General features: G+C 42.1%; 1 protein-coding gene across 5 annotated transcripts; it reads left to right on the top strand.

Moving 5' to 3' along the window:
• The first annotated feature begins 934 nt into the window (after positions 1–934).
• On the top strand, positions 935–16,340 carry LOC115795503 (phosphatidylinositol 4-phosphate 5-kinase type-1 gamma-like). 5 transcript variants are annotated; one of them, XM_030751459.1, is made up of 18 exons: positions 935–1,253; positions 5,618–5,646; positions 5,817–5,906; positions 6,052–6,182; positions 6,282–6,399; positions 8,520–8,672; positions 9,218–9,517; positions 9,743–9,951; positions 10,031–10,114; positions 10,543–10,591; positions 10,706–10,790; positions 10,899–11,069; positions 11,461–11,617; positions 11,717–11,785; positions 11,875–12,430; positions 13,089–13,163; positions 14,631–14,714; positions 14,840–16,340. In XM_030751459.1, exons 1-18 carry the CDS (start codon positions 1,160–1,162, stop codon positions 14,840–14,842), a joined length of 2,457 nt encoding a protein of 818 aa, XP_030607319.1. In that variant the 5' UTR covers positions 935–1,159; the 3' UTR covers positions 14,843–16,340. The 5 variants fall into 5 exon arrangements, with proteins under 5 accessions (XP_030607319.1, XP_030607318.1, XP_030607321.1 ...); XM_030751458.1 differs by having other exon boundaries at positions 14,628–14,714; XM_030751462.1 differs by lacking the exon at positions 935–1,253 and adding an exon at positions 5,159–5,260 and having other exon boundaries at positions 14,628–14,714.
• The last annotated feature ends 11,262 nt before the right edge of the window (positions 16,341–27,602 follow it).

The following is a 27,602-nucleotide window of genomic DNA, read 5'->3' as shown; positions in this document are numbered from 1 at the left end:
GTGTGGGGTGGCATTTCTTTGGAGGGCCGCACAGCCCTCCATGTGCTCGCCAGAGGCAGCGTCTGGGAGGAGATCCCTCAGGAGACCATCTGCCACCTCATCAGGAGCATGCCCAGGCGTTGTAGGATGTCTTATTTGAGTGTTCCCTTTATTTTTTTTGAGGAGTGTATTTATTTTTGATGTATACAGCACTGTTCAAAAGGCTTGAGCCACCCCTCATTTCTTTATAATTTTCCAAGTAATTCTCCAGGTTTTCTGAAGGTCTTTCAGAGGTCATCTTTGGCTGCTTTTTCACTCCTTTGCAGTGGAATGTTTAACACTGACCTATGAATAATTCAAGCTTGATTCATGTACTAGTGTCTACACTAGTACATGAATCAAGTACTAAAGGGCACTCCCTAACCCTGAAGATACAAAAACCCTGTATCTTCAGGGTTTTTGTTACTAGTAGCCTGTTGCAAAAACATTTTATCGATGAAAAATACCAAAGATAACAGTTTGATGAGCATAAAATGGTATTTTTGCTCCAACAAGGTGTTTTCCAAAGGGCTATCAACTGAAAACTTATATCTCAGCCTGGTGTGCAGTGTGGGGGGTAAACTGGACAGGTGGAGAACAGAAGTTTGATGCCTAAAAACCTGTCTACATCAGATGAACAGTATCTGAAAGTCTTGTACTTTAAAAAAAAAAAAAAAAAAAAAAAAAAATACAGGAATGACCTGACACAGGACCTCAGTGGAAATATGTTGAACGCTTATATTTGAGTTTGGGGTATTCTGGGGGAGACGGGTGGTTTATTTATTACTGTTCATATTAAATTGTTGACAACAGGACCTTCTCCCTTACAGACACAGGCCTATCATTTCCTGCGGTATATCCCAGCATGCTGTCGCTTTGCTGAGCGCTGCAGGGTCACGCTGTAGTGGCACGCGCACCAGCCGGTGCGTGATAACGACGATGACGCAGAACAGCGGCTGATGATCAGCACCGCTGGCTCTGAGCATGCCCGTGCCGCTACATTTCCACGGCGATATGTGGCCTGCAGTTGTAGCAATAAATATCGGACGGGGTAAAATGTCAGGGGTTCTGCATCCAGCAACATCTGGTTCTCGCTGAGGAAGGACAGAGCTGCGCATCGTCGTCAGGAACCGTCCCGGAGATGGAAGCGGGGGCTGCGGAAACCGGGGATGACGGTAGCCCGAGCGAAGCAGCGGCCGCTGGTCCCTCTTTGCAGCTTGACTTCGGGGACCCCGGTTCGTATGTGTTTCTGTGAAATTGCCAAACTGTGCCATCATTTTTGGTGGGCTTAGTAATAGCAAGCCGCCGATGAAAGCAGATCTAACCTGCTGGGAAATTCGGGTATGCAGTGCAAACAGTGCATGGATTCAGCTAGGTACAGGAAAGAATATCGCATCAAGACAGATCCAGAGAGTAGTATCCCAGGGTAATCCCACTAACGGGTAGAACTGAATAATAGATTGCTGGGTTAAATAACTGTCAAGATTGAAGTCACTGCTTTTAAATGTCACTGACTCATTGCAGGCTGGCACAAACACAAGGTGCGTTAGGGATGTGTCCACACATTCCCACAAAACCGAATAAAGCTGAGCTGGCATGAAAGTTAATTTGCCTGAATGAGTGTGGAAGTGGTTGCTTGCATGCCAAACACATGACAGTAGTCCTTTTGTGTGTGCATGATTATTAACAGGCTAACACAAAATGAGCTCCTGAGCATCCATTGGTAAATGCGCTCTCAGGTGTCATTTTATTCTCCTCAGCTTCTCTCTGTCTTCATAATTCTTGCCATCTGTCTGGTCCTCTTCTTAGCTAAATCTGGAGAGTGCCTCATGTAATCTCTTGTGGAATTAAAACATAAATCACACAGTAATCTCTTAAATGCGTATCATTTTCAGGTATTGCTGTGGATGTCACAGCTTCACATACCATGCTGTGGCATTTTCTTTTATTTTTGTGGAAGAAAGCAGATGTGGTCCTCATTAGTTGAGCAGGTGCAGTAAGTTGTCTGCTCGGTCGTAGGCAGTTACACTTGATATTTCTGAACAGATTATATCTGTACGCAAAGCTGTTGAGGCATCAAAATCTACCCCCCCTGTCTAGTGTCACATTAATGTCACAGCAACAGGCCACCATTTTTTTCAGCTGATAAGGGAAAGCTCTAATCCTCTTTACATCACACACACACACACACACACACACACACACACACACACACACACACACACACACACACACACACACACACACACACAGGCCTGAAGGCATATTTCTCTCAACACTGACACAAAATATGTCATAACAAGAATATCTCAGTTATTGTACACATCCTTTTAACTCATTTAACACATTCAAAAATAATACAGGTAGCCTGTTACCCACATGCTAATCTCAGATGATACAGTGGGTTTGTCCTGTTTATTGCTTGTGACTCAGTGACACGTTATTCTGGCCTGACCCTAATCCCACAGAGACGCTTTGCGTGCACGTCCACTCCAGGATACTCCTCCTCATTGTTCTGCCTGACAGGCTTTGTTGCAGTACTAATCTGCAGGTTACAGGTGCGTGCATCCTGACCAAAGATGGGCCTTTTTGTCCTGTCGCTGCTCTCTCTCTCTCTCACTCACACTCACACACACACACACACACACACACACACACACACACACACACACACATCACTAGGATCCACTTACTTTTGTCATATTGTTACCAAGATTTTAATGATTTTTATGTTTGTGTGTAAAGGCATTATTCAGCATTTTTCCATTTTACCTGCTGACCTGGTGAGGTCAGGTTGCATCCAGTCAGTTTGTCTAAGGACTAAAATATCTCAACACATATTGGATTGATTGCCATTAAATTTTGTACAGACCAATAATTGTGGCCAGAGGAAGAACAGGTGTGGTGATCCCCTGACATTTTCATTGACACGATGCAGTTCACCTTTCAGGCTTTGAATTTCTTAACTAGAGCCCAACTGATATATTGGCAGGGGCCGATATATTGTCTGAGATTAGCTACTGGCATTAATTGCATTTGAAAAATAATTAAAAAAATCAAGAAGAGATGGAAGAAACACTGTTCAACCATGTTATGAGTGTTTATGTTGCATAGTTTGTCCACCAGAGGTCACGTTGTACTTTCCTGCAGCATGTGTTTGGAACACAGCAACCTGCTGATCTGAGTCAGACAGAGCGTAAACGAGTAATACACTAACAAGATTATTTTTAAACTGCCTTGTCATATCATCTTTGTAAGAACTCATAAATAACTGCACATATTTATCTTTGATGTGTCAGAAAGACAAACCCATTGGCTGATATATCGGATTTTTAAATCACCAAATATTGGTATCAGTCTTAAAAATTCAAATCAATTTTATTTATATACCGCCAAATCACGGCAAACAGTCGCCTCAAGGCACTTTATATTGTAGGTAAAGACCCTACAATAATTCCAGAGAAAACCCAACAGTCAAAACGACCCCCTATGAACAAGCACTTGGCAACAGTGGGAAGGAAAAATTCCCTTTTAATAGGAAGAAACCTCCAGCAGAACCAGGCTCAGGGAGGGACAGTCATCTGCCGCGACCGGCTGGGGTGAGGGGAGAGAGAGACAGGGCAAAAGACATGCTGTGGAAGAGAGCCAGAGATTAATAATAACTAATGAATGCAGAGTGGAGTATAAACAGAGTGAAAAGAGGTGAATGAAAAAGAAATACTCAGTGCATCATGGGAACCCCTCAGCAGCCTAGGCCTATTGCAGCATAACAAAAGGATAGTTCAGGGACACCTGATCCAGCTCTAACTATAATCTTGATCAAAAAGGAAAGTTTTAAGCCTAATCTTAAAAATAGAGAGCGTGTCTGTCTCCTGAAGCCAAACTGGGAGCTGGTTGTCCCACAGAAGAGGGGCCTCAAAGCTGAAGGCTCTGCCTCCCATTCTACTCTGAAGTATCCTAGGAACCACAAGTAAGCCAGCAGTCTGAGAGCAAAGTGCTCTACTGGGGTGATATGGTACTATAAGGTCTTTAAGATAAGATGGGGCCTGATTATTCAAGGCCTTGTATGTGAGGAGAAGGATTTGAAATTCAATTCTGGATTTAACAGGGAGCCAATGAAGAGAAGCCAATATGGGAGAAATCTGCTCTCTCTGTCTAGTCCCTGTCAGTACTCTAGCTGCAGCATTTTGGATCAGCTGAAGGCTTTTCAGGGAGCTTTTAGGACAGCCTGATAATAATGAATTGGATAAAATAACTGGATTGCTATTAAAAGATGAAGTCCAATAACCGTTGGGATCCTATAACTTTTAACATAGCAGAATTATCAGAATTCTACCTATTCATGAGCAAACACCTGCAAAACTAATGACACTCCAATGAGACTCAGATGTGCATTGTGTTTACAGCTACTTAGCAAGTTTTTGTATGGAATCATACCACATTGAAACAGTGAACAGGGTAGGAGCCTGTTTGAAAGCACATCCACACAGAGTTACTAATATTTATTGTATTCTTGTTATCAGTACAGCTGCTATTGTAAAACAAAGAGTCAGTGAGAGGAGAACACACTCATATAGTTCATGGCCCCAGAGGACTATTCTACCTTACTGCTGTCGTGATTTTAATATTCCTCTTGTTAGTTTGAGTTTTTGACAGCTGAGATCATACTTACATTCTGAGAGAGTTGTGATTAAATGATGTGATCAGTAAAGCGTTCCATCACGATTTAGTGACAACCACATCTGCTGTGATGTGTGCTGTGTGCTTTAACGTGGCTTTCTTATCCATTATCTCAGCTCTGTCAGCAATGCTTTCTTAACCTTGACCGTCACACAACGTGAAAGCTACAGTGAAGATGTAAATAAAGTCGTTTCTAGGACTGTGTCATGCTATGAATTGTATTTTCTCATTCACTTCCTTCCTTCCTGCTCTCTGGACGCAGTCCAGTTGCATCCTTGATGTCGCTTGGAAGGATTTTTCGTAATCCTTGTGTGTGATTGGTCTATGATGTGATCTGGACACCTCAGCCAATGGCAGCACTCAGATTAACAAGGAAGTCAATCCAATAGAGTTTTTACCTTCTCTCTACAAATCTCACTGATCCAGGAATAGAAAACACAGGCGGCACGCTGCAGCAGTCACACTGACGGATGTCAGTTTGATTTAGTCAGTTTCACTGCATCTTTTTTTCTTTGTGGATTATCAAACAATTTGTAACTTGTAGGGACCGAACTCTTCTGCGGTGAGTTAAACACTTTTTTTTTTTTTTTTACAAGGTTAATGAATGCTGCAGAAGTAGCTTATGTACATTTCCCTTTTAAATGAACTAAAATAAAATTATCCCAAGCCAAGGAATGTGGATCTGAATGATAATCACAAGGCTGCTAACTTGATCTTCTCAAGCTCTGCAGGTGAAGTTGTTTATGTTGCACTGTGTCATCTGTGCTGCTAATTTGAACTGGCAGCCTGAAACTTTAGTCCTGTGAAGTAGGATGCAGGGCATCCACAGAACGAGCTTAAATTATGCTGAATAATGCACAGATGTCGGCACTTTTTAACATTTTTCTTTTGCACTTTATCCTTCTGTTCCTGTCCGCAGAATCAAGCAATAAGGCTCAGATATCAGAGGTGAGATGCTGCTTCACATTCTACGCCTGTTCCCCTCATCTGTCTCTCTGTGTCTGTCATCTTCTCAGGCCCTTCTCTCATCTGTACTGGTTTCTTGCATTCAGTGTAGCCTTAATGGGAGAAATGCATATTACATGCATTTTCCCTTCCCTGTTCTTTCCTTGTGACAGATGCCATCCCCATTTGGAGCGAGCCAAGGACATGAGAAGAAGATTGGCCACAGAAGGGTAGATGCCTCTGGAGAGACAACATACAAGAAGGTTTGGGGTTTTTTTTAATCATTTTTTTTTTTTTTTTTGGCCTTTTTGTCTCAATACTGTTTGCAGGTTTTCGTGGCATCACGATTTCAGCTGTTTTCTACCCACACCATGCTCTGTTGTTCTTTTCTTTGTTGTCCGCCTCCAGACAACCTCCTCTGCCTTGAAAGGAGCCATCCAGTTGGGTATCGGATATACTGTCGGCAACCTCAGCTCCAAGCCCGAGAGAGATGTGCTCATGCAGGACTTCTACGTGGTTGAAAGCATCTTCTTCCCCAGGTGCATATAACTGGATGTGCATACAATTTCTGCGAGGTATTTCATGTAATTTTTAACCTCCTTATACCCTTTCTGTTGGTTGCACCTTGCTCCATACAGTGAAGGCAGCAACCTCACACCAGCCCACCACTTCCCAGACTTCAGGTTTAAAACCTACGCCCCTGTGGCCTTCCGCTACTTCAGAGAGCTTTTTGGGATCCGACCAGACGATTACCTGGTGAGGTGCTTATTTTCTTTGATGGCTCATAATGCAGTCAGTGTATCCAAGTATCTTCTAAAGTACAGTGTAAAGACACTGTGATTCCTTTACATTTAGGATGAGCAGTGAAGGGATCTTTTATTGATTATGCATAAACAGAAATATGTATAATAAGCATAGTTTAGCCCTCAGTCTCACTTCATCAGCTGATATCCTTCTGCACATCCTAGTGAAAAATCTCTTATAGGGCACATTATTTAAGTTACTTTAGCCTGCCTATAATTGGTACTATCTCTACAAGCCATTTTGTAGCCCACCTCCATGCCAGCTCCTCGTTTTCATGCTGTTTCTGAGTCATATTCACATCTTTTGTCATTTATGCCTATTTTGTTCTGTTGTGAGGGGCTTTGCTGCTGCTTGGGGAGGTCCTAGAACAGAACCATACTGCCCTGAAAAACAATTACTGCAAACAGAACATCAGTCCTCTTTCGACTAAAGTCATCCTGCCTGAATTGTATCACTTGATTTAGAGGATTCATTGTAATCTGGTTCAAATTATACAAACCTGCCCAAGACCAGCCATTTAACCACTTTAAGCTAGAACATTATTCATGCAGTATTCATACAGTACAACTACATATATTTTGCAGTATGTGAATATTATTTCCACCAGTTATTAGAAATGAAGCACTTTTTTTTTAACTTGTCCAGCTACCAAGGACAGATGAGCCTGTGACATGGCGAGTCATCCATCATCCGTCCATTCATAATTCAAGCATTCCTGCTTTAATTAAACTATATTCAAACTTATACACAATGACCTTCACCCAAGGTCACGGAATCACTTGGATCACTTTTTCTTACATTAAAACATCCAGGCTAAAAAGATTTTCTTTCTTGGGAAAATTTGTTATAGCTTTATAGTTATTAAGTAGTAAAGCTCAAATAAACTTAGATTGCATATGGTAGTAGATTTTATGTGCAATCTGTTGGAAAACAGTATCAGTACCTTTCTACATTCTGCTTTTATTTAATCTAATCTGATAATATAATACCATAATAGATGTACTGCTACCTGGCTGAAACTAAAAATAGATTTATGTGAAATCCTGTCTATGCGCCCATTTGATCAACGATTGGTGGAAAACATGATCAGATCTCTGTGACTGGACATTAAGCATCAACACAAAAAAAAGAAAATTGTACATATGTAGTCACTGTCGCACGAGCCTTTATAACTGTGCATGTCGGGGTACACACACACACACACACACACACACACACACGTGCACACGCACATGCGGTGACATAGCATGTTCTCAGCAGTACATTTAAGCTTAAACTTCTACCTGTGCCAGAGGGAGATTAGCAGACTAAAGCCTTCCTTTTTAAATTCCAAGTAGTGGCAGCAGACGGTCAGAGTAGTTTGTTTTTGTGTCTGCATGTGTTTGTGCTGCCAGTGGAGGGGTGGAGTAACAAGATAATTGCATTTTGTCAACTAAGCCATAGAAAATTGCATTGCTGTGTGAGCCAAATTAACTACAATCAAAGGGCACTCTCTCTTACTTTGCAGCATATTCCTCCAGCCTCCAACCAAAGAATTTAATTATGTAAAAGTTCCTAATGGCTCAGTACCTCTGTCAGATATACAGCGTGAAGTTCGCTGATGCTGCTGGAGTGCCTCCATTAAGCCAAAGCCTAATATATACAGAAAGCTTCAGTTAAACATAATTCCTGCTTTCTGCACACTTGCATAAGGTAAATGAATGCAACAGTTAAGATAGCAAGTAGTTGAGTGACTAATACAGCATTAATTTGTAGTAATTTCAGCAGTCTATACACACACTGCTCCTTTTTTTTTTTGTGCCGATGAGTAATGTCGAGTGAGTGGATAGATGTAGCCCTTTGATTCAAACAGGAGCAAAGCTATGCAGCCGTCCAGAAAAAGATGTGATGATTTTTGCATGAACCTAATTATTCAATCAAAACAGGTGACACAAGCATTATATGAAATTAATGAATTACTTCACTCTTCTGGCTGTTGCATATTTTCAATGATGGTGGGGTCAGATTGTTGAAATCGAGGAAAATGCACCAGGTTAAATTGTGCTCTGTTTCTTATCTGTGTTTCTGTCTAGTACTCTCTGTGTAATGAGCCACTGATTGAGCTGTCAAATCCAGGAGCTAGTGGCTCAATTTTCTATGTGACCCGTGATGATGAGTTTATCATCAAAACTGTGCTGCACAAAGAGGCTGAGTTTCTACAGAAATTGCTCCCTGGGTACTATATGGTAAGTCTCTCATCCATCAGAATCATTTCAACTGAATAATTTAAATGCAGACAACAAGTTTAAAGTAAGCTAACTGACTCGTGTCGACATGATCATCATTAAGAATCTGTGAGGAGTTGGAGAATGAGATCTTGCTGTAGCTTTTCTGATGGTCTTTGCATTCAGCGTTTTAAGTGTGTGGGCATGAGCTGCTTGTGTACATGAGCGCACGCCAAAGAGCAGTGCAGCACAGAAACTTCTAGTCACCTTTATCCTCTTAATCCAAACCTCTGCAGTTGAGCCAGGCCAGCAGTGATGTCACCAGGTGATGGTGTTGTGATAGGTGAGAGCATGGACTCATGCTGAGTGCTCCTTAAAGGGCTCAGCATGCACACAGTGGAAGAACACAAGTAGGAGCTGAGGCCTGGCGATGAGTCACGCTGTCTAGCATGTGCATTATAATGGGGGTGAAATTCACAGGCTACGTTCAAAATGAACCACTAATGTGCCATTGTTTCTTCCCTGTTCCTCTTTCTCTCTATCTGCTGTGTAAAAACCCTCTCCAGAACTTGAACCAGAACCCCCGGACTTTACTGCCAAAGTTCTTTGGCCTCTACTGTGTCCAGTGTGGAGGAAAGAACATCAGAGTGGTCGTGATGAACAATATTCTACCACGTTCCGTGCGCATGCACCTTAAGTTTGACTTAAAGGGCTCAACATACAAGCGGCGAGCATCCAAGAAGGAAAGAGAGAAGTCCAAGCCCACCTTTAAAGACCTAGACTTTCTGAGTGATATTCCTGAAGGTCTCACTCTGGACCAGGACACATTCAATGCTCTGGTCAAGACGCTGCAAAGAGACTGTCTGGTAAGAGGGTGAATAGAAAGGAGTTGGATACACTGTTTGTAAAAGTAGATTACCAACGTGCCTCTGATTTATTTTGAATGTAGCGGCCAAGCCAACCACACATCTGTCTGGTACCTCATGAAAGAAAAGAGGAAACCTTAAATATCACCTGCCGCTAGGCTGTAACATCAATTCCATTCTCAAAAAGTCAAAGCTTTCATAAAAATTTCATGTGTTTTACATCAGGTTCTGGAGAGTTTTAAGATTATGGACTACAGTTTGCTGCTTGGGGTCCACAACAAGACCCAAGCAGAGAGAGAGCGTCAGTCTCAGGGATCACCTGTCGGAGGAGGGGATGAAAAGAGGCCCACAGGGCAGAGATCCTTGTATTCCAGTGCCATGGAGTCAATACAGGGAGGCTCCACCTGCAGGGACACACTGGACCACGATGACACGTGAGACACCGTTCCATAAAGCCTGTCCTCATCCTCATGCCAAATCTACACATGACTGTAACTTTTCTTCTCTCTCTAGTATGGGTGGAATTCCAGCTGTGGGTGCGAAAGGGGAGCGCCTCCTGCTGTTCATCGGAATCATTGACATTCTGCAGTCCTACAGGTAGGCGATCAATGTGTGCTGCATTTGAAACAGTCTGCCACTGAAGATCTCACATTTTGTTGGTATTAACTACAAAGTCATTTAATATGTTGGTGGAAGCTACTCTTACATTACAGCTCTACTGCATTCCCAGTATGAAGAACTGCATATAGGTTGCATTCTAGTTCTGCTTTCTCTGGACGGATTACATTATGTCTGAATCATCAGTTTACTTTTACAGAGATCATGGAAAAGCAGTAATGCCTTGTAGGTCATGTTGTCTAGCAATAAACTCTAAAAAGACACACAGAGGTGTGAGAAACATAACATGTCAAGTCTTGTAAAACTGATGTTAAAATGCACATTGGCATTGTGTGGTTGTAGCCACTGATTTAGCACTAAACTCCTAGATATGTACTAATAAATAATTGAATTTTTCCATCTGACAGGCTGATTAAGAAGCTGGAACATTCTTGGAAGTCCCTCATCCACGATGGAGTGAGTATCTTTTATGCAACTGTTACGCAATAGTTTTGAATCCAAGCCAAACAGAGCACTCTAAATCATATTCATTTTTTTTATGTAATTACTGCGGCCTGCGTTCTCCCGCAGGACACCGTGTCAGTTCACAGACCGAGCTTCTATGCTGAGAGGTTCTACAAGTTCTGTAGCACAGTTGTCTTCAAGAAGAGCTGCTGTGAGTTCACACATGTACATACAAAGATGGAAAAGTGGATGCTTTTATTTTGCCCAGATCTGCTAATGAAGGGAATGAGTCCACGTAATCTGTATGCTGCATTTACAGCGTTGCGATCGTCTCCATCAAAGAGAGGAAGAGGGGTTCTCATGTCCAAGTCCAGCGCAGGAGCCAGCTCAACAGGCCAGCGTCCTTCACTGACTGATGACAGGCCGGAAAACCTGGACAACTTCGAGAACCTAAGAGGAGCTCGCGGCTTCCCCATGTTGGAGGACAATGGTATGACCTTTTCTTGTTATTAGTCTTATAGCATGGGTCAGATTTTAGTGAAACTTGCATCCAGTGATCACTTAAATTGTCCTCAGGGTCAAGATGAAGCTCACATTTATCATTCTTCACAGATTTTAATTGCCATCAGTTTGTGCAATACAGCAAAGCGATGACAAGAAAACTTTTCACTTTCAGTGAAGCATATGAAGTGAATGGTCTCCAATCAGACATACTGATAGTAAATTAATATAATGTTAATATAAAAAGAATAAGGCATGTAGAGTTCAAAACAGCAGAAGTGTTGTACACTCTGGTACAGACACATCTTTTTTTATTTTTTAAGAATTTATGTCCTGTTAATGATTTAACTCATGATCTCTTACCTAACGTTTCTCCTCAGGGAAAGAACCACCCTGCACTCCTCCTTCATTTGAAGATGCCACCACGGCATCTATTGCTACCACTCTTTCATCAAACAACTCCTTACCCACCACCCCCTTTGATACACCTGAGCACCCACGCTACAGGAGGCAAATGCTTTCACCAAACATTTCCAGGTGGGAATATCTGATAAATTTGCGACGTTAGATCTGATGTGCTCGGTGACATTGTTCAGTCACAGTCATGCTTGCTCTGTGCTTTTTGTGCGCTTTCAGGTCACAAAAGGAGGTAGCCGAGGTTCACATTGAACGACAGGACACCATAACAGTGGAGGTGGAGCTCAGGTACATGCATATGCAATGAAAATCCTTGGATGGTTTCCATAAATTCATGTGTGGTATTCTAACAGTGTTCTCTGTCTTGGTTCGTGCAGTAAAATCCCAAAGAGCACGGAGCTCACACAGATGACAGAAATTCCCACACCCGGCCATCCGTCATCTGATCCTCTGCCTCCTGTCACTGCATCATCCACATCATCCACTCCTCCCGTTAATCCATGCTCTCAATATTCCTCCTCTACCCTTCCACCTTCCTTTGTGGCCTCCTCTTCCTCCTCCACCTCTCAGTCCACTGGGCACTCATCCTCCACACTTACTTCATCAATCTGTCCATCCACCAAACCGCTCACCTCTCCAACTCCTGCGCAGTCTTTAAGTCTTTCTTCTCCAGTCTCTCAATCAGCTGTGCAAGCCACAGGTCCAAAGAGCTCCACCCTTCCTCCTGCCTCAGCATTCACCCCTGTCTGTCCAGCATCTTCTCACTCCCCGCCCCCCAACTCCTGTCATCACCTGCCATCAACACCCCCTTCCTCTGTCCCTCAAAGCCCCCAGGTGTCTCAGCGGTCACCACATACGTCGCACAATCAGCTGTCTGTCTCCAGCAGCCACAACTCGCTGGATGGGGAGGTGCAAGTTTCCGACATATACTTTGTAAGTTCCCATTGCCGCGCTCCAGTGCTTCTGGTTCTTGTTTTTCCAGAAAATGTTCAAAGAGAGATAATAAACCACTTTAAAGATGGTCTAACAAACCAAAACGATCGTACCAGTGATTTATGAATAAATCAGTTTCCAGGGAGTAAAGATCATTTTATCTCATGTTTTTCTTTGATCTGCTGGGTCTTTTGCAGTGGCCCAGTCAGGACAGCGTGGTAGAGTTATGATGGTGAGGGGGGCTGTGTTTGTTGCAGTTTGCACGTACTATAGGAGGAGCGCTTGCTTTCCAAAATGCTTTATTTTAAGTGAAGCATGAGGCTGCCAGGAGCCACAATTCATGCTTTTTGAATGTTGCCTTTTCTGCACAGCATGATCTTTAGCTGTCGGTCTGCATTCATTCCCTCTGTCAGCGCCACTCACAGCTCTCCAAAGCTCTATCCTTTGTGGGATTTTCTTTTTTTTTAGCTGCATTATTCCATTCATTCTACATTTTCTACTTTATTTTGCTCTCATAACTGCTTCTACATTCTTATGTCATTCTTATGCATCTTATTTTTTTGTATAATTTTATCTTCAAATCCATTTTCATGTGTACACATTATATACTTGTGTCCATCTGTGTGTGTGTGTGTGTGTATGTGTGTCCATCCATCAGTATGCAGATGGCAGATATTGGGTGTACTCTCCAGTTCTTGGCCGTCGTAAGCTAAACTCTAGTTCAAGTTACAATGTAAGTCACCACCAAAGTAGTTAGCTATTTAATAGTCTAGGAGATGTTTGCATATACTAGACTGCATTGCTACTAACTGTTCCATTAGGCCTATCACAGACATAATGAGCTCCATAATGATCTTTAAAAGTAAAATAAAGCAATAAAGTGGTAAAGCTCAGCAACACAGTGGATTTGGTGTTCTCAGAGCCTCTGCAGAATGTAATCTTCCTTTCTGGTGCTGGAAATCACCATAAAGTTGAGCATCTTAAAACCTGTTTCTGTGTTACTTCAATTATTCATGACTAATGGGCTCGACACACGGGGAGCGACGTCGCTCGCTCTCCATTCATTTCCTATGGAGCTTGTGCGATGAGGCGACAATCGCTTGCCCTCCTCCAGCTAAGCGACCGGCGACGTTCGTGCATGTGAAATTTCAAGCTCGTACACGTAGACGTGCACACGCGACCAGGCGACGCGACACAACAAAGTTGGAAAATGTTCTACTTTTGTCGCTGTCGCGTGGCACTAAACCAATCAGCAAGAGTTTCATTGACTGACCAATGAGCGAAGAGTATGCTACACACTGCAGTCTGCAACCACTTTCAGCAGGAAGGAAAGCATCGTTTTAGCTGGGTTTGACTTTCCTATATTATATGACACTTCAGGCAGTGATTATCGAGTTAAACATAAAAGGCAGCCATATGAGAACGTGTTGGTGTAACACTAACGTTAAACAGACGGATAGAGAGGACTTTTGTGCTAATATAGGATGAACGCGAGGTTGTCTTTTTCTTTTGTAGAGGAGACTTAACAGCAAGATTTCTGTCAGTTCCAATAAAATCTTCAGACTCCTCATCTTTATTGCCGTGTCTGACACGGACTGCTTTGAAAATGTCTAAATCCCTCCAGTTTCATAACCAATCACATTTCTTGGAGACGAGTGACGTAAGAGCGCGATTCGCAAAGCTGCCGTCGCTATCGCGTCCCGTGTGTTCGGTTTCACCCCAGTGGCGATGCGACCCATTCGTCGCTGTCGTTTGTCGCTCCCCGTGTGTCGAGCCCATTAAAAAGCAGAAGCAAAATCATTTACAAGTGGATCACTTTATAAACAACAAAGAGGGGAAGTAAGATATTCATCACACAGACAGACTTTCCATTTTGCAGTCATAGAGAGGCTGCTGAAAATTGGTGAGGTCACTCTTGAAGTTGATCTGCATCATGTGGACAGAGTGGCTATGACTCCATTTGATGTTACTGACCAGGCTTTAACTTCCGATTCTGATTCGTGTTTATAAATCATAAATGCACAGAAATAAGGCGCCTCGTCTTCAGAATCTGCAACATGCAAAACTGCAGAGTGCAGCTTGAAACGGCTCCGGGAATGGGCATTGTCTTTGCAGCGCACTCTTTTCCAATATAGTGTTAATTCCTCTCCTTTCCTTTCTTCTTCTGCTGCCCCCTGCTGGCTGTATTTGGTAACAGCAGACTCAGGAGGATCGGAGCTGGGTGTACTCTCCTCTGCATTGCAGCTCAGAGTCCAGAAGGGGCTCAGATGGGGAGAGTGAGACAGTAGGTGTACAGTTCATTCATGATTCAAAGTTAAATCAGAGAACAGACGTGAGTGGATGTATCTGTCTGCCAGCCTCCTTGTTGTCTCTCTAATGTTAATCTTCTCTTTCTTACTCTTTCTTCAGTAAATCACAGTGGAGGCAGCAGTGATGGGTGGAGCCAGAGGTCATCTGTAAGATTTTAATGATAAAGCCACCAGGAAATGTGGGGAGCTTGCTTTGCTGAGTCCAACAAAAACCAAAGGAGTGAACTTTTGGAAGTATTTACATTCAGCTGAAGAAACAGTCAGAAGTATTATAATACTATAGAAAACCGTTCTAAGGCATCGGCTCCAGGACAATCTCACTGATATCAAGTGGAGAAATCACACCGGCACTGTGGATACTTTCAGTGTTCATAAAATCCGGGCTCAGTGCAACAAAAATACCATTTTAAATTCTAGTGTTGATCCCAAAGTTTCCAGAGCGTCCAAACCTCCACGTGTTTATTTTCTGCCACTTATCCAGAATCAGGTTTTAGGCTGGAAGCAGGCTAAGAAAATGTAGTCCAGGCATCACTCTCCCCAGGTCTGGCTATGCAATACAGACATGTTGTTTGTGTTACTTATTTCTGTTTTTGACTCAACTTTACGACATCATACTTTACTTAATGTGTGTTCGTTTTCTTCACTAGAGGCATGTCAGAGCTGTGTATAATTTTATTGTGGCCGAGGTCTTTTGAAATCATAGATGTTTTATTATTTTGTCATCAGTTGTTGGTTCAAAACACACTCAAACACAGTTAATGTTGTGGGTGTTGTGCGTGCACAGGTTTCTCTTTCTTCCAGTGGTGTGTGGTGCTCCACTCAACAATCTCTGATCTGACAATGAATGGTTTTGTTCAAATTGCCTTACTGATGTTAACTTAGGTATAATCATAACCAATGTTAATATTTTCTGATAATATGTAATCACTGAAAAAAAAAAACCCTCTAAAATCCATAGCTGACTGTGAGAAAATACATTTTGTAGCAGTTTAAACAAAAGAATCAACCATGCAATTACTCATTTTTAATATTCAAAAAGGTCGCAAAGAAGAAAAAAAATGGATAAAATTATCTTTTTTAAAATTGTTGTTTAGCTTGTGTGTGCTTTAGCACATACATGTACGCCTGTGCCCTTATGTCTCTGTCTGTGCATGTGTTTGCATGCATGTAATGTGTGACTGGGAAACATTTTTGCTGCCATGCCTGTTTGTCAGTTTGTCTAAAGGTGTTGTTGTTGTTATACGCTATGAAAGTTTAAAGCAGCTAAAAGCATGTTGGCTGCGTGAGACAAAACAAATCCAGTTGCCCCCCCCCCCAGTCTCCGGTCACCTTGGATTCATTATAATTTGCCAAATTAAACAAAGTGTGAACTGAAGCATCCTTGGGTTTCTAAACCAAGCAAAGACAAACGGTACCTTCTGTCTTCCATAAATGGTGACACTTGCTGAAACGAGATTGACCTTAATTAGACTCCCCGACTGTGTCCACAAGCACCACTGCACCATATTACTGTATTATTTGAGTTAACCTGCCTGTTTGTGGGCAACAGTGTTTGTAGCTGATCACTGTGTAAAATATAATAAAATTATATTGTGTAAAAATTTTTTTATTTTTTTTAAATAATCACATTCACAGAAAAGTGGCCCACTAGATGGCACCACAATGTCTCAGAAAGAACTCAGAGTGATGGCACATCCACTAGAAATATCACACAGTGCTGCTCACCCCTATTAGTTGAACTGTAGAATTAAATGGCATAAATACATATACCAGAATATCAGCTGCTTATAGGTCATTTTATTGTGTTTCTAATGGATGATAAAAGGAGGACTCGTATTTAAAGCCACACATCCCACTCCTCCACATCACACTGACATTACAAGCCATGCATATAAAATGATATGACATCTTGATTGCTTTTCTGAGGATAGTACATTGTTTTAAATAAATCACCATAGAATTTACTCCTATAAGTAAGATGGTATTTAAAAAGAGACAAGGTGCAAAATGGCTTTATCAAAACAGCTCACTGGAAGTAGCTGGCAGTCTGCATAAAATGATGCTAGTCATGCTGGTTTATGTGAGGTAAATTCAGGAGTTCTACCGAGGACCAGGCGCACACGATCAGCTTCCAGTATAAGAAGGAGGAGTTACAATCAGCTCGGCATCAGCAGCTGCTCTCCGATGAAGTCTTCTTATGATTCTTATACATATGAGGCACGTGGGCCGTTTCTCAATATGCCTGCTTGTGTACTTGTGAAACGTCATCAGTCGCAGTCTAAGTACTGTTCCATTCAAAGTACCCATCAAGGTAAGTGTTCTTGCTCCGCCCCTCCTATCGAGGATCCGTCGGGTCCTGCTGTGTACCTGGTGCAGCCAAGTATCCCAGAATGCATTTCGAACGAAACTCAAAAGCGGCAATGGCAGAAGAGCGGTCAAAACTGCGAGTAAAGTTTGAAATGTCACTGCTTCTGTGACACTAAATAAACTTTTAAGATGTTTTCAGGCAAGAATGTAAATGTGTAAACCTCAAATATCTGCTCAGTTTACCAAGATATAGCTTAAATGCAAAAGTGCTCCGCCTCGCCAGCTGTCAGCTGACCGGGCGGTCGAGGCTCATCTCCGGGCACATCGTTTTCAAAACCTTGGCTGCCTTTCACCAGAATAGAAGTTAAATACAGATATAATTCACGCAGATGATCTATAACGTATAGATCATCTGCGTGAATTACGGTCGTTTGGTTTATTTCAGTGTTTCATTAAGTTCCTGAGCAAATCGGTTTGGCTGAGATTAACCGGATAGTCTTATTAAACTTTAATGTCTTACTGGAGAGCTGTCAGTAGATTTGGAAATTAATCATTCGTTCATCTTTCGTCCCAGATGTAAAAATATGCTACTACTTGTTTAAAAAGCCTATTTAGAACTACGACTGACATTAAAAATATTTAATGTCATCGTGGACCTTTTCACCCGGAGCAGGAACATCTGCTGATGCTGTTCGTGGAGATCGTGAAGACTGATACCAAGCCTGTTCCAGAAACGATCAAATTATATGTTTTTAATATTTATTTAACTCTATTCTAAATGCCATCTGTCTGTTGTAAGTGTTGGGAGTCATCCGAAATAAAAAATAAAATAATTTTAACATCTGACCTGTTTGTTTTTGTTCTGCTGTGTATACATGTATAATGCTTTTATTAAGAGATGAAGTTTCCAGTTTTTAGATCTAGTTAGTTATCCATGAAGTGTTTATACCAGAGCTTTTTTTTTAAAGAAATCTAGTTATTGGGCATATTGTGGCCACGTTCCATTGTAGATATTTAGGGCTGCAACAATTCTTTGAGTAACTCGAATAATTCGATTATAAAAAAAAATCCTCGAAACAAATCTGTTGCTTCCTCGCAATTTTTCAACAAAAAACTGATAACACAACAGCAGCAGGCAGCTGTCTGCGCAAGCGCAAAGGGGCGGAGCCGCTATACAGACTGTGTGCTCAGGTGGAGTGAAAGGAAACGTTTTTCTAGCAAAACAGACGCTTTTTTTCTGTAACCACCATTAAACACAACTGGAGGTCCTTCATCAACCACTTGATCAGCAAGTGAAGAGAACTCTGTAGCTGCTCCATCCACCGCTATTTGTTTCACACAGTGAAAAACTGCAGTACGGAAGTAAAAATATGCAGATGAACTGTTAATACGAAAAAAGTATTTTCTTATGCAATTACTCGATTAATCAATGGAATAATCGATAGAAAACTCGATTACTAAAATAACTGATATTTAATCACAGTAAAATTAGGCTGGAAGGCGGAAAAACGGAGCTGAGCTGTGATGTCATCAAGTACACTAGTGGTGGGTTTGTGACATACTTGGGAAGTCCGTACTCCCGTGTGAACTTCCCAAGTATGAACTAGCAAGTATGCAAGTACGAATTTGAGTATCGAAAAATGGCCCCTTTGCACAGGAAGGAGTGCAGACAAAGGGGAAGTAACCCACACACTGACAATCTGACGTAGTTCCGCTAACGCTCAGACTTCTAATGTCAGGTAAGTACATTCTGTGCAATCACTCCTAAAAGGTCAGACAAAGTTTATTCCTCCTCATGTAGACATTCTCTGCTCAGCAACGGCAATTCAGATAAGCATCATTATTCTAACTAGCACAACTATTTTTCTAACAGTTTATATTATAATGTGGTGGCAAATGAAAAGAGAACAGGAAAAGTCAAAGGACAGACAGAGTGACACCAATTATAAGCAATAAAATGTAGAATGGAAATATACTGAACTACAGTATGAATGTCAGTATAGCCTATATACAAGGGGTGACAAATTAAAGGACAAAACAGCATAAAACGTTTTAATAACGACTCTCCAAATGTAACACAACTGGAGAGATTAAACACTGTTCTTATAAAACATATTTTGATGTTTTGATGAAAAGTGATGGAGAGATCCAAAAATCTCCCAAAGGTGTTTGGATCTGGTGGCTGTGAATGCTGGAACATATGATTCATATCATTTTTACACTCATCAAACCACCCCTTGTGCCTTATGAATGGGAGCATCGTCATCTCGGAAGAGGCTGCTGTCATCGGAAAGAAATGTTTCACCACAGGATAGAACTCATCACTGGATTCAGCAGCGGCTCTTTCGGACCCAAATCGTGCCAGCAAAAGGGCTCAGAGTTTAGGTTTCCCAATAATTTGTGAGTATATGAACACGTTCGTGCATTACTTCTATTTCACTTTTTCTCTTGGAGAAAAAGTAAAATTGAAGTAAAGCACACGGTAAATATAATCAAGTGTATGTGCTGACGTTTGGCCTCCTGTGTGCATGCAGGTGCACTTTCTGCATGCTTGTGCGGGAAAGAGTTGCGAATGTCAGTCAGGGTGACAAGTCAGGCATGTCGGGCACTGATGGAATGTGTGATGGACAAGGATCAGCAGCCACCTGCCCAACTGTCCTAGAATGAAATTGTCTCTCGCTCCCTTTTTTACTTTTTTGTCCTTCTACCTTTCAGTGTGCACAGACACACACAGACACAATCCCTTTTTCTCCTTCTCGAGCCTATTTAGTGCTTACTTCCCAATTTTCAGCAGAGAGGGTATTCTTTAACCAACCCAGAGGTGCAACTAACTTGAGTAAGGTATTATTAAAGAATTCCTTACTCATCAGTGATGTTCTGAAAATGTTTTTGCTGTTGTGCTCAGGGAGAGAATGTAAGCCATGTTTTTGTCGCTACGATTTACAGTCGTCCATGCGGGCAATCATTAAGATACTGTTTTAGAAAGAGGACAGCTGCAAGGATACACTTGCTGAATGTGTGTGATTGTGCGTGTTTAAAAACTGGCTGTTCAGACTGTGGGCTGCAGCTTTCTCAAGAACTGCTCAACTACGTGTGTATTAGCTGATTGTAGTCATTTGTCACCAGCAACCAAATACAAAAATAAATGAAAACATGTGCAGCTATCAGTAAAAAAACAAACAAAACAATTTGAGCTCCAGTCCATCAGAGTGATGAAATTTTGTGAAATGTAGAATATTTTGACTGATTTTTTAGCACCCTGCACAAAGGCCTGCTTTAGTGTTAAGCCCTAATTTTAGAGCTAAAGTTAGAATTGGGTTTAAATTAAGGTGCCGTTTACACGAAGCCGTTTTCACTGGAAACGGTGTCGTTTTGATGCGTTTCAGCGTTTTGTTTACACGATGACGTTTCAGAAACGATCCGCGTTTACACGATGACATGCGAAACGATGGAAACGATGTAGTTCCCATGCCAGGCCACAAGTTGGCGTTGGTTTTCTCTTTGCAAAGTTTGTTTATGCAAGACGCGCATGCGTGGAGTGACACAGTAGGTACTGCGGCAAATTGTTCATTACTTACAAAACGGCCAATGTGAGAGGTTTTGTGTGGACTGACGATGAGGTTGGATCGCTGGTGCACACAACGCTGAATTACAAAACGGTAAAAACACAAGAACAGTATAAGAAGCGCTCGTGAATCCGTGAGTACTGTTTATCAGTTTGCGCGTGCGCAAAAAACTGTGGCCGTCGCAACCATAGTGCGCATGTGCGAGTCGAGCGTTTTCAAATCACCCAGGTTTCAAGTGTTTACACGAGAACGTAAGCCGGTGCGTTTCTGAAACGCTCCACTCTGGACCCCGTTTCCGAAACACATCGTTTTCACTCTGTTGTCGTGTAAACAGAAGGCCGAAACGCATCAAAACGATGCCGTTTCAAAATGAAAATGGTCTCGTGTAAACGGCACCTAAGGCTAGGACAAGGCTGAGCATAGTTAAACTTGAGACTACCCCCCCCCCCCCCCCCCCCCCAAAAAAAACAAACAAAACAACAAAAAAAACCCACACCTCTCTGTGTGGGTGTGTGTGCTGTACACATTTACTAGTCACTTTATTAAGTGCACTTGTTCAGTGCCTCATTAATGCAAATATCTAATTAACCAAGTCTCTGTAAACTGAGAAGCTGCTGATCTACTGGGATTTTCCCACACAACCATCTGTAGGGTTTACAGAGGATGGCCTGAAAAAGAGAAAATATCCAGAGAGCAGCAGTTCTCTGGGCAAAAACGCCCTTTTAATATCAGAGGTCAGAGGAGAATGGCTGTGCTGTTTCAACCTGACAGGAAGGCAGCAGTAACTCAAATTACCACTCATTATAACCAAGGTATGCAGAAGAGCATCTCTGAACATATCAAACTTTGAAACAGAAGACCACGCTGGGTGCCACTTTTGTCAGCTGGCTCAAAAACTGGACATTAGAAGATTGGGAGACTAGTTTCAATTTCTGCTGCAGCATTCGAATGGTAGGATCAGAATTTGGCATAAACAACATGAAAGCATGGATCCAGCCTACCTTGTATCAACAGTTCGGGCTGCTGATGGTGGTGTATGTCTTGGCACACTTTGGGCTCCTTAGTGCCAACTGAGCATCATTTAAACAAAGAATGATACATTCTGAATCTATTGAATTAAAGGGCAGCATCAAGCTCTTGTCTGTTTATTTTCCCAGTTTTATTTTCACATTTTGAGAACTTCTGCTTTTGGGTTACTCTGGTAATAGTGAACAACTTTTAGCCAAAAAATGACCAAATATAAAAAGTGAAGTGAAGAACAGATGGGCAGACGGAGTCATAGCTAAGACCTTGAACATATAAAAATAAATCTGTGTAGCCAGTTTGATACAACAGTGAACAGCATTTTATTCCACTTTGCCACAGAGCACCACAACAGTCACACATGTACTGTTAAAACATTAATGAACCACAGAGCAACACAAGCAGGCATGTTACCCAGCTTTTAATGAACATGGCGTGGGCACTGTTTCCTTTGCATTGATCCAGAACATGCACTGTGCTGCTGCTGTGCAGTCATGTGCGACGGGAAAAATAGTCGGCATCGAATGCAGTATATATTTACCTTTCAGAATTATTCTTCAAGGAGTGTGAAATAGGCGCGTCAGACCTGCGTGCTGTTTTCTACTTGGGAGTTTGCATGTTCTCTTAATGTCCATAAGCTCCAAAGCCAATCACATGCATGTTACATACACTGGAAACTGTATGACTATCTTTCTTTGCCAATCTATTTCCCCTCCTCCCCCCTGCTTTCGGCACACATGCAGGCTGGGATAGACATCAGACACCTGTGACTTTGAATAGGAATATGATCACGATGATTATCACAAAAAGAATGCACAACGAGGTTAAAAACTGAAACGCACATTTATACACACCTGCCATGAAGAAGGTGTAATAAACTAACAATATCTGGAAATAATTCATGAATTTAAAGAAACATGATGAAGCGGCAGCTTCTGTACCTGGGGTGAATGGGCCATCACAAAGCTGAGCTTTCATCTGCAGGAAACATAAACAAATGGCTTTGTTCTTTCAAAGGAGAGAGGGGCGAAAGCCACAACAAACAGGGTGAGCGTGCAGCATGTGTGTGGGTGTGTGTGTGTGTGGGTGTGTAAGCAGGCGTGCACGTGAAAAGAAGAGCGAGGAAGAGGAGCAGAGAGAGAAAGCAGAGAAAGAGAGATCAAAGCAGGGGGTATGTTTTTGAATCTCTGTGTGGGAGGTGGAGCCTCACCTACCCAGAATGCCTTGCCTCACTCCTTGCAGCCCACTCAGGTTTTTAGGAGCATCACTTTTCTTTGCAGCCAGCAAATTATGATACTACCTCTTCATCAGTCATCTCCAGCTATTCTCAGAGTCTTGAAATGGTGACTTGATGTGAAGTCGGTCTCTGATCTGTGATGCATAACCTGTATCTCCCACTCACAGTTCAACAGTTCTGACAATAGAGTGATGAAGTGTGCTGGATAAAAAGTCTACAAAATGCCAGCAGAGTCTTGGTTGAATCTTACCGTAGAATATTCCCACTGAGTTGAATTAGAGCCCATCTCCCCCTTTTTTTCCCAGTCTCATGGCAGGGATCGAAACACTTCTTTTTAACTTGCGTGAGAAGCTGCTAACAGATGTCTGTGTGTCCACATGGAGGGAATGCTGCGCCCTCTCACACACACATGAAAAGCCTTGAAAGACTCTCCACTGCGTTGACAGTGTCTTAAGGCAGTGTTTATCTTTGGCAGGCTGAAGAAAACAAAGCCATCGATTTCTAATCCTAATCCCCTTCCACTGCTTCTCTCCTATTGATCATCTAGCCATCCTTAATGAGATGGATGAATAGAGGGATGGAGGGCTGATGAAGGACAAAACTTTCCCTGACAGTGTGCCGTGGTGCTTTGCCTCTACCCATCTCTTCTTAATCTGTTTCTCTTGCTCGTGGGACTCTCACCAATTTAACGTTCTTTGCGGTGGAATGGAAAACAAATCCAACCTGGTACTTTGGCGCAGGTTTATCAAACCTAAAGGCTTGCAGAGCTGCCAGGCTTTTGCCTATATATATATTAAAGTGGAATGACATGGATGAACGCACTACACACACAGAAGCACATAATGCATACAGAGTGAGAGTGGATTGAGTTTCAGCACATACACCACTTACATTTCTGCTCTGCCCTGATTACACAGAATCAAATACGCATCCGCCTCATGTTAAATCAAATATTGTTGAAGCTCTGGATCGGGTGATTTACTAGTCCTGCGTGTTTCACTTTGCCAGCACTCAATGGTGTATTTTCTCTCTACAGGTTTATTAGCAGATAAAATGGCAGGTGATATGAACTCATTCCAGTTAACACAAATGTTATATTTAACAGGCACCTTCATGAAAATAGGTTCCACATTTGTTATGATTCCTGACCCATCCATCCATCCATCCATCCATCCATCTTCTTCTGCTTAATTAATTCAGGGTCGTGGGCGTGGCTGGAGCCTGTCCCAGCTGATTCATGGCACTTCACTCCTGCAAATATACAGTCATTGTCGTGTTTGTATTCTGTACATTTTGTAAAAGTTGAATTTTCTGAAAAACAAATTTGCAGTTTGGGATTCAATAACACAACAGTGCACTCGCTGATCTGAGTGTCTTCATTATTTTAGACAACCGCAACAAAACAGCAGCACATCTACTAGACTCTAAGAGGGGAACTCATCTATTTTGAAGGCTTTTGAAGGCTTTAAAAAAAAAAAAATACAATAATAAAACAGATTCTTGCTCCTGCTATCATAGTTTGTGTGCCTAAGAAAGACAAGTTAGAAACAAACTAGAAAAACCACTATATTCTCAATGTCAAATTCATCTGTGTGTAACACTTCTGTACACTCACAAAGGTTCATTGCACTGAGGGATAAATACTTGACCTCCTGTCCATCCTGGAGGCATCATTAAAAAGAAGGACAAACATATAGGCTCTTGTAACACATGCCACGATCCTTGTCAGAAATGTTGTTCTATGGCTCAATAAAGCCTAAATCTGAACAGACACAATGTGAACACTGAATTAAGTTGGAGAGAACCATAGTAAAAGGCCACCACAGGATCTTGATGTTGTGGAGATCCTGTGGCGGTATTTGTATTGATTGTGTAGACCTGTAGGATTAATCTTAATCACTGTGGCATTCCCTTTCTGCTGGGAGAAGTCCATGGGCCACACCCACCCACATTCCTCAGGATTTACTTTTGATCTCAGACATCCTGGATTAAACTTGAGGTGGCCACTATCTGCATTAAAATGTAGGCTAGCTGAATCGAAGCACCGCCACCAAGAAGAGTTTCCATCTAAGCAAAACTGAGTCTCGTCTTACGAAAAGGTTGCTTTGCTTGCAGAACTTCAGAGAAAATCAGGTGGCTTTGGATATTTAATGCGTGTCACTGCAAAAATGGCACCCTGGGGATCATTTTCCCTAAGTGTGTGATAATGGCTGCAACAGAAGTTATTAATAGCAGGCTAATGTGTGTCAGATGCTACCTGTCCAGCAGCAGCAGCAGGGGAGGGAGAGCCAGGACACGAGTGACTGGCCAGCATAATGAGAGGGACATGGGCTGCCAACTTAGGCAGCTGCTTCTCTAGTGGTACTGAATGCTGTGAGTTTGTGTGTCTGGGTGTGAGGGTGTACGTGAATTTGTCACTGCTCATTTTTGGGTTTTTTTTCTGTGATTTCATATATATCACCAGCAGCATCTCGAAACACAGCCGCATTCACGCACACGCTTTGGCACACTCACAGCCTCACATGCACGTGCACACAGAGAGGCGACCTCATCAGGCTTACCGTGGGAATGCCTGTGGCAATATGTCAGTTACTGAGGTGATGCTTTTAATCCTGAAACAAATCTAGACTTTGTGTTGTGCGTCTCCAGCTGCGTGTGAGCGAGCATGCCCGTGTATAAAGCCCGATCTCGCTCCCATTAGATTACGGCTGGCTGCACAGCAAAGATACCCCACTGCCACTCCCACATGGAAGAGCGGGTAGGATTAGCCAGCTCTGTACCCACCCTAATCTAGGAACAAAAAACCCACAATCGCCTCCCACTGAGACACGTAGACTGAAAGATTCAATTTGAGCTGCCCTTCTCAATATAACAAGAGTGTCTTTTAGGGTTAAAATATCTACTGCTCACTCTACCATCAGTCACTGTGGATTCAGCCCTAAACGGTGTCCTTTTTGTCCCTGCGATTGATCCATTTTATGACAATTTGGAGCACCTGCAGGCTGTGCTTTGTGGTAGTAAATGCAATGAAAATGTCTGAATTCAAAACAGTGCATGAAATATCTTTAAAAAAAAAAAAAACTTGGTAAGGGATCAACACTGGAGTGAAAACCAGAAGATGACATCTTCTGTGACCCACCAATATCTGTATTAAATTTCATCACAGGGTCCATTCAGCGGCTGCTGACACTTCACAAACCATGAAAACCCCCAAACTCCTGAACTTATGAGTAATAAACATTTGCCTTGTTGGTAGTATAGTTTTGACTTTTACTGATGCTAATTTAACATGACCTTTTCACAGTGGAGATGAAACAGTGTGAAGTGTGTTGACGTGCCATGTTAAACCTCCTTAAAAGTAAAGTGCTGCCCTTCAAAAGTTGTGACTGATACAGACACACAATCACAATCCAATAACGCAACACTTTAAAATCAAAACAAAACAAGAGAGTGAAGAATGAGTCTGGTAGGGTTGTTTTAGCAGTGATGCCTGATGTCTCAAGAGTGGACTGAAAGGTGTGAGGATGAAGTAATCCACAGCTTTAAAAAAAAAAAAATGAGATAAGGGAGGAAAAGGAAAGGCTTTTTCTGGCACCTTCCTCTGATGGTGCCACTATAGGAAATATCAGGGAATCACCAAAGTCAGCAGGATTCAAATTTCAGTCTGGACCAACGCGATGACACAACCAACAGTCATCACAGAGCCGAGCTACAAGCTTGGTCATAAAGACTATAAGCATACAGCAAAGTTTGAAACAGTTGATAGTGAGCTAATTCATCCTTTGCAGAGTTTTTTTTTTTTTTTAAATAGAACAGCTGCTATATTTATTTTTTTCAGGTAGAGTTCAGCGTGCTGATGCATCATTCCAAAAGGCTACCCGCTAAATGTGGTGTCAGTGTCTCATTATTTGACGGAAGCTGCCTGTTTCAGTGCTCCGAGCCAACACAACTCTTTCCCTCTGTCTCTCTTCCTCTTTCTGTCTCTTACTCAGGCTTCTGCCTCATTAACCACCATCAGCATTTTGCTTGCTGTGTGTGATTTGGACGCACTGAAAGGGAGGCAGGGGGTCGTGTGTGTATTCACTGCGTGTATGTGTGCAGGCAACTCTCATTAGGATAGAAAAACATTGACATTTTTGCCAGAATGAAACCCAGTCATATGCTAACTTTATATATATATATATATATATATATATATATATATATATATATACACACACACACATATATATATATATGTGTGTGTGTGTGTGTGTGTGTACCAGAGTCCATGGGTGAGCACGTGTCCAAACACACATATATGTGCACTGTATGTTTGTGTAGTATTGTAGGGTGAGACAGATGTTTGCTGATTTGTCATGTTTGCACTGCAGGCTCAGCCCAATTTAGCCAAAAAAAAAAAAGAAACAAACCCAAAAAAAAACCATGAGGCCACACAGACGCTCATGGTGACAGCCCACTCTTAATTCTCTCTTCTTTTAATTTCAGTTTCCTTTCTCCTCACAGCTTTCTTTCTCCCACTCGGCCTCCTTCTTTTCTCCTCTTCTGCGTCTCTTTTCTCTTTCGTACCCACTCAAACGCAACACTGTGTGTGATAACACCAGCAGACTTTCAGCTGGGTGTTCTTCTGGAGTTGTTTTCCTTGTTACAGGCACCTCTGACTAAGTCTCAACTTTCACAGAGGACAGTTTCTTCTGCCAAACTGAGAAATTATAAACATAAAGTGCCTG

This window comes from Archocentrus centrarchus, chromosome 17 (genome assembly GCF_007364275.1).
Source record: "Archocentrus centrarchus isolate MPI-CPG fArcCen1 chromosome 17, fArcCen1, whole genome shotgun sequence".
In the NCBI taxonomy this organism is placed as follows: Eukaryota; Metazoa; Chordata; class Actinopteri; order Cichliformes; family Cichlidae; genus Archocentrus; species Archocentrus centrarchus.
Note: the sequence above shows the minus strand (reverse complement) of the source record. Positions and strands in the feature narration are given on the sequence as shown.